This window comes from Mus pahari, chromosome 7 (assembly GCF_900095145.1).
Source record: "Mus pahari chromosome 7, PAHARI_EIJ_v1.1, whole genome shotgun sequence".
Lineage (NCBI taxonomy): Eukaryota > Metazoa > Chordata > Mammalia > Rodentia > Muridae > Mus > Mus pahari.
This window is the reverse complement of record NC_034596.1, coordinates 68,413,863-68,420,952: the sequence shown is the minus strand read 5'-3', so window position 1 is coordinate 68,420,952 and position 7,090 is coordinate 68,413,863. Positions and strand designations below refer to the sequence as shown.

Genomic DNA, 7,090 nt, shown 5'->3' with positions numbered 1-7,090 from the left:
TCTGGGGATATTATGTACGGCAGGATCAAGCCTGAGGAGGCAGCGGTCTCCTAAAGAAGAATGCGTGTCCCTGTGGTCTGCTAGGCCTAAGCTCCTGCACTCTGGGTGATGTCACTCGCTTCCTCTCCCTGTCTAGTTACCTGAGTCCAGAACTGTGGCGCCAGCTTCGTTAGGCCAGAGGCCCAGGCCCGCCGAGCTCAGGCCGTACTACCCGCAGCATCGGATGCGGCCGGGACTCGCGGGAGGGTCTCGGGTCCGCACCCCGGGAGCGCAGCGCAGTCCCGGGCACAGAAGAGGACGCGCGCCTGCGCAAGCTGTGGCGGACCTTGGAGCCTCTGCCCTCGCCGGGTTTGGGGAAGGTTCTGTCCCCGAGGTCGCGGAGCATGGCAGGAGCGGCTCAAGACCTCTATCGGTGGGTGCGCGGGGCGGGATCTCCGAGCCTGGAGGGAGGACCGGGCCGCCCCTTCGCGGGTACCCACGATCCCGCGGCCGAGACATCGCAGGCCTGCAGGGGGCCTCACGGCCGCGCGCCGAGCTCCGGGGGGACGCGCCCGGACCGACTCGGGGACAATGACCCGGGCTCCCCTCGCCACCGCCCCCTCGCAGCCCGCGGGCAAACCCATTAGCCATTCAGGCCGACAAAGCCCCGCGGCCCGGCGCTTTGTCCCGCGGGGTCCTGGGCCTCTGTCATTAGCCCTGATTACGCTGAGCCGCCTGACAGCCCCGCCGGCCGCCCCGCGGACCCCCGTTCCCCGCCGCCCGCCTCACAATGGGAGCGGAAATCGGCCGCGCTGGGGTCCCGGCTGAATAGAGCGAGAAGCTGCGACTCCCCTCCGCCCGCCCCATTCACCCGCTCTTCGGATACAATATTTTTTTTTCCTTTTTGTGAAAAATTGGAGAGAGAGAACGAGGTCAAGGAAGACTTTGCTAGAGCTCTTCGCCTGTCATTTGTTTAATGTAAACAAAGAGCAAGCCCTTCCCCATCCCCAGCCTGGGCTCCCCTCCCCTCTTCCCTCCAGATTTTTATAAACAAACGGGTGTCCGCAGAGGGGGTGGGGATCACTGGGTGACGGCAGGATAGGTGGTTAGAGTGGAGGCGAGAGGAGCCGAGCATTTGGAGAGTTTTTTTGGGTAGTTGAAAATAGTGAGACACCAAAGAAGAGCCAAGTTGAGGCCGAGGTAAAAATTCCGGCTATGGTCAGGTCTGTGGAAATGTAAAAAATAGGCTTCTTTCGTCTGTGCTGGATTAATTGCTTTTGAGGAAATTGTGACAAGAGAATCAGAAAAAAGAAAACCTGCTCTGTGGACAGGTCCGCGATTCAGAACCTTTATTGGAGCCTTTCTACTGCCTTGAATTTAACGCAGTCTAGGTCAGGATAAAATTGATATAAAAATTTAAAATCTTTATAACACATGTTTATGGGGCGATTCAGGTGGTTGAGTAAATTGCTTGTTTGAAGATCTGGGCTCGTTTCCAACCTGGGGTCATTCCAAGAACTAATCACAAAGCAATTACTTGTCACCAGATTTCAGGTAAAACATACAAAAACATCCTTCAAACAATGTTAGTGCCCCCAAGATTTCAACATAAAATCGGATGAATAAATCTGCATGCTATTGAAGCATTATAACTACTTTAAACGTAATTCTTGGGCAGCTTGTTAATTTAAGGAAATAGTATATCTCCTTTAAAAGCCTTCACTGTTTGGCCTTCTGCTTTTCCGTAAGTATCATTAAACATTGTTTTATGCGGAGGAAGCTTAGTTCCTGCAGCCTTACTCTATTTCTGGAGAGAGTGGATATTTTCTTCTGTTTCAGAAATTTGAAACTGGCAAGCAGGTTAGGATTTTTAGAATCTCAAATTCTTGTCCATCATTTTACTAATTAGTTCTTTCCTTCTTTCTTGGTTGACCTGGGATCACAAAAATAAGAGATAAATTTTGCCAATAAACGTTTCCATTTTCTGGTTCTGGATCATTCATAGCTGAAATGAGTTTCGGAAGGAGCTGGATTATAAGACTGAGAGCCATGAATTTTCCACTGAAGTGCAATCCTGCTAGGCTGGTTCTAGCCTAAGGTGAGGCAATATGGTGTTGCTTTCCCGAAACACTCTGTGTTTCAAAACAACAAAATAAAACCTCTCCTTGTAGCCATGGCTGGTCTGGAACTCACCTTGTAGACCAGGCTGACCCCAAACCTACAGAGGTCTGCTACTTAGTGTCACCACCACCAACCAAGCCACAAAATTAAGGAGATATTCAGTTTCGGGTCACTAGGACATGTCACTCACATGAGCAGGAAAGTGAACAATTTCTTAACATTTGCACTCTTGGTGCCTTTTATTCCCCCCCCCCCAAGCCCCAACCTGCTCCTTGTCACCCAAAGAACTACCGGGAGACTTTAGGAATCAAAAGATGTAGCTTTACCATGGAAATCTTTCTTGCACCTCTGAAGAGTATTTGTTTGATTTGGGAATTACCTGTTTGACCACAAAAGCTTCCTAAACCTGTCCATCTTTTGTTATGAGAGTTTCAATTTGCAAAAATGTTCTAGATAAGGAACATTTGGACTCAGTGATGACCATTTTAAAGTCCACAGTAGCTAACTCTGCTTAAGTGACATACAAACAAATATGTATGCATGCATGTATACATACAAACATACATACATACATACATACATACAAATGTGCATCCATACATCAGCCCTTTCTCACATCCTGGGCTTCCGATAGCCACTTGACCACCTATTTCCTTTCATAACTTCAGTTTTCATTTGTTTGGTACTTTAACATTTTTTTGCCTTCAGAAATGTCAGCAGGTGAGAGGTGAATTAAAAGAACTCTAACTGGCTGAGATTTAAAGATCAATATCAAATTTTGTAATGTGCAATCCATTTCACTAGGAAAAGCAAAATCTTAGATAATCTGGACATTATTTACATTCTTAGTGCAAAAGTGTATGTACAAAGAACAATTACATGCTAAGAATATTTTATATTTTAACAAAAGCTATTCCCAAGGCAATGCACTTCCTGATGAATTGTTTGCATGTTAAATGTAGAGCACTGATTTTGAAAATGCCTGTCATTTCTCTGTACCTTGCTTTCTGGTCTATATAAAGCCTGTATACTGTCTCCTATCTTAGTATTTCTCCTAGTGAAAATAATTTACTTGAGTAAAACCCATTTCTGAAGCAGGGCGATGCTAGTCTAGTTAGTGACAACATCTCCTATCTTTTTAAATAGTCTTAATAAAGACTACAGCGTAAAAATTCTACCTATGCTACATGCTTACCTTGAATGACCATAAGTGCCCACTGCTTCTGAGTGGGAGAGGACCTCAAACAAAATGGAAACATTTTAAATCATAAAGTTCTCATGTCTTTGCATTATTTGTAAAATACGACTCATTACCTGAGTCTGGAATTTGTCTTCTCAAATTGTTCTTGAAAATCACTAACACTTAATAAAAATGATTAGGTGGACAAACCATGATCATCTGTGCGGCGAATGTAGAGCGCTGCATGTTCATGTTCCAAATTCTGGGTTTAATATGGCAATGTGCATAAGTTTATGTATACACATGCATACATTTTTTTATACAATCCGATGTGGCGGGTGGTTAGCAGTTTATCTGTGGTTGCTTAAAATATAAATATACTGAGATGTCAGAGGATATAGAGAAGTCAGCGAGGCGAGACTATTTGAATAAAAGTCCATGCTGTGTGCCCAGCAAAAGAAATGTGTGATTTTAAAAATCTGAGATAGCAGCTCCCTTAATTAAGAAAGGTTATCCACCAAGTTGTTTTATTATTTGGCTTCTTCACACAGAACGCGTGAGCTTGCTCATTTAGAACAGCAAGTTCCCCAAACTACAGAGAAACCTATCATGGAAGTCTTTTAAATAAGTAAATAAACAGCATATATATGTTTTGTTTTGTTTTGTTTTTTAAAAAAGAAACCTTCAAAGCAAAAGTTATACATATATATAACAGCGTCCTTTCGACGCGAAATACCCACAGGAGACTCAAGGGCAGGCTCTCAGCGTGCAGTTCTGTTCCAACGGAGTCTTTACAGCCAGATCCTTCAGGAAAAGCAATGTGAAGAGAAGTGGCGTTGGGTCAGGCCTCACCGCATGTTCCAGAGTCGCGTTGGAAACTCTACAAGAGCCTTTAGGCCCGCGGGTCCCTGGCCACGGGGCTTCTGCCAGCACCGTATTCGCTGGTCCCGTCCTCTTTTTTTTTTTTTTTTTTTTTTTTTTTTTAATTTTGTGTATCTCATTTTTACACTGGATTCTAAGTGTGATGAGTGGGCAGCTCAGATGTCGCACTCGCTGTCGCTGGATGTGATGGAGATGGCCGAAGTGGCCGCCTTGCTCGACAGACTGGCAGCCGGGCTGGAGGCGACGCCCAACACCTCAGGCGTTCCCTCACCCTCCGAGCGTAGCACCCGCCCGGGCCCCTGCGACAGAACCTGCTGCTGGAGTCTGGAGAATTGGGGAGGAAGGGACACTGGTCACAGCAAGAAATCAAGCCGCCACATTGTCCCCCTTTTCTCCGACCCGTCTACCTCCAGCTCCTTGTCAAGACTCTCTTATTCAGACCTTGACAAGCTGGGGAAGATGCACCACAGCTCCTTCGAGGAATCCTGCAATTTGTCCCCCTCTGTCTGTCTCCCTGTTTCTAGGCTCACTATGAATTCTGCCTTAGCCTCCCCAGATCTTTCTCATTTGTCACCCACCGTTGGGAGATTTACTCCCAACAGATTGTCAGAAATCCTCCAGGGCAAAGCAGGAGAGACAAGGCTTCAGGAGATGAGACTCCTCCTAATACTACATCTCCCCGTGGGTCATGCCTGAGGCTGGAGGATGCTTGAAGAGTTTGGGCCTGAGTTGCGAGCTCCACACGCTGGAGAATGAAAAGCATAGGCCAACTAGCTTGCTGGGTTGAGACAGGATAGCTGTCATAGGAAACGTCTTTTTGCCTCTCTGAGACTCTCTGAAAACGGAAACCTTTTTCCAGAGCATCGGAGAAGGATGCAGCAGGGATTTAAAAATAAAGCTAACTAGATAGGCTTCTCTTGATGAGAGCCTGGGTCCATGCTAGTAAAAATTAGCTTTGGGCCTCTGGATTTCTGATTGATCCTGCCTGGGCTTTTAATCTTTCTCTCCCTCACCCCCCCGCCCCCATTTCCCTAACTACAGCGACACCTTAGTTTGGTGACCCACACCAGCTGCTGCAGTGACCCCCAAAACCCCAAGAACCAGGGGGGAACCAGGAGCCTGCATAGGAATCTAGAACTCAGTGGACCCATAAACCCAAGACAGACTGCATTCCCAGCTCCCTCTGAATCTGGGTCCCCGGACACCAGGTAAGGGCCAAGAATGCCTTCTCCCGCCCCATCCCGGTGTGCACCAAGCTTAGAGGCTCCCTGGTACTGACCTGTTTTTGGCTGCTGCTGCCCGGTCTCTTTGTCTGCGGTTTTTGAACCAGTTGCCCACCTGCGTGGGGGTCAGTCCGGTTGCCTGGGCGAGCTCTCGCTTTTTGCTGGGGTTGGGATATGGGTCCTGAAGGTACCACTCTCGAAGCAGGTGCCGCGTGCGCTCCTTGAAGCAGTGAGTCTTCTGTTCGCCATCCCAAATGGTCCGCGGCAGCGGGAACTTCTTCCTTACCCGGTACTTGTCTACTGGCCCTAGAGGCCGTCCACGCAGCTTCTCTGCCTCCTGGTAATGCGCTTCGAGCCACAGCGCCTGCAGCTTGGCGTGCGATTCCTTAGTAAACTTATGATTTTCCAGAATATGGTAAAGCTCGCGGTAGTTGCCACCGTGGAAGGCCACGATGGCTCTCGCTCGCAGCACCGACTCATTCTTGTTAAGGGCTTCACAAGCTGCCGGGGCCACGGGCAGCGACCATAGGAAGCGACCTAGGCGCTCCACGTCGCCGCTTTCCTCCAGGGTCTCACATACCCCGGCTACTTGCTGGGGGCTGAAATTCAAAATTGGCAGCTGGAACATCGAGGCTGCGCGGGCGCCCCGGGTGGGACACGCAGCAGATGCCCGCGGGCCGAGCGGGGTGCGGCTGGGGGTTACAGAGTCGGGGGGGAGCCTTCCCGCCTGAAGAGCTGTGGGTTGGGTTCGGCTGCGCTTGCTCAGCTAGGACACGCCAGCCAGCTAGACCGTGCCGCTACTGGGGTGGGCGGATTGGCGACGCGGGCGCCATGGAGACCCCCTGTCAGTCACTAGGCTGCTCTGCCAATCAAGGCTGCGACTAGCGCGCCCGGGTCGTTTCAGCACCTCCCCAGAATCGACAGCGCCCGCGGTTTGCGGGGAGACTGATCAGTGTTTTACTGAACCTGAAGGATGAAAGAGATAGGAGTGGCTGGAACACACACAAAATCCGCTGCGTGTCACCCTCCGGGCTCCCCCTATCCGGCCCCTCCCTTTTGCTTTCCCACCAGAGAGGTAGTATGCTACAGGAATTCACTTTGGGAGCGATGCTATGCCGAGGTCGAAAGGACTCCAGAGGACAAAAGAGGACTGGGAAAAACAAACCCTTTGAGAACTCGAAAGTTTAAACACAGGGAAGCGGCAAGCCCCCAGGAGCGCACGCACCAAAGGGACAGGGAGGAGAAGTGGATCTTCTCATTTTTTTTTTCCAGGCACCCATTCCTGCCTGTCTGCCGCTTACCATTTTCCAGCTGCCAAAGCAGCTGCATAGGAAGCAAGCCTGGAACAGAAGGAACAGGACCACAGATCTGTAGAAGAGGTCAGTTTGGACTCTAACTTTGCTCCCTTAAAAGGTTCCTGGAACTGTTTTAAGTGGCAGCAAGGACACACACACACACACACACACACACTTGACAACTAGGTGCTAATCACTAACTCTAACTCCAAGAAATGCAAGCTGTAGGGGCTTCTGACCCAAATAAAGTTATCCTTCATAGTCCCCCTCTCTCCAGTTCAGTGGACTTGAACAAATGGGCAGCAGCCACATCTAGAGTGAGAAGCCATTCTTAGGTCAAGACAGCAACTTAAAAGCCTACTTCAAAGATCCTTTTAAAACAGATTTGATTCTCTCGTGGCAGGCTGATT

At 49.1% G+C, this 7,090-nt stretch overlaps 1 protein-coding gene across 1 annotated transcript; it reads right to left on the bottom strand.

Annotated features, from left to right (window-relative positions):
• Positions 1-3,780: 3,780 nt before the first annotated feature.
• Positions 3,781-6,175, bottom strand: Six6 (SIX homeobox 6). Its single transcript, XM_021202373.1, has 2 exons — positions 5,442-6,175; positions 3,781-4,486 (listed from the first exon to the last, which is right to left on the bottom strand). The coding sequence occupies exons 1-2, from the start codon at positions 6,011-6,013 to the stop codon at positions 4,318-4,320; spliced, it is 741 nt and encodes a 246-aa protein (XP_021058032.1). The 5' UTR covers positions 6,014-6,175; the 3' UTR covers positions 3,781-4,317.
• Positions 6,176-7,090: the final 915 nt, after the last annotated feature.

Coding starts and splice junctions, on each gene's coding strand:
- Six6 (XM_021202373.1), bottom strand. CDS start 6,013: ATGTTCCAGCTGCCAATTTTGAATTTCAGCCCCCAGCAAGTAGCCGGG. Junction 4,487..5,441: donor GCAGCAGCAGCCAAAAACAG/GTCAGTACCAGG, acceptor CCAATTCTCCAG/ACTCCAGCAGCAGGTTCTGT.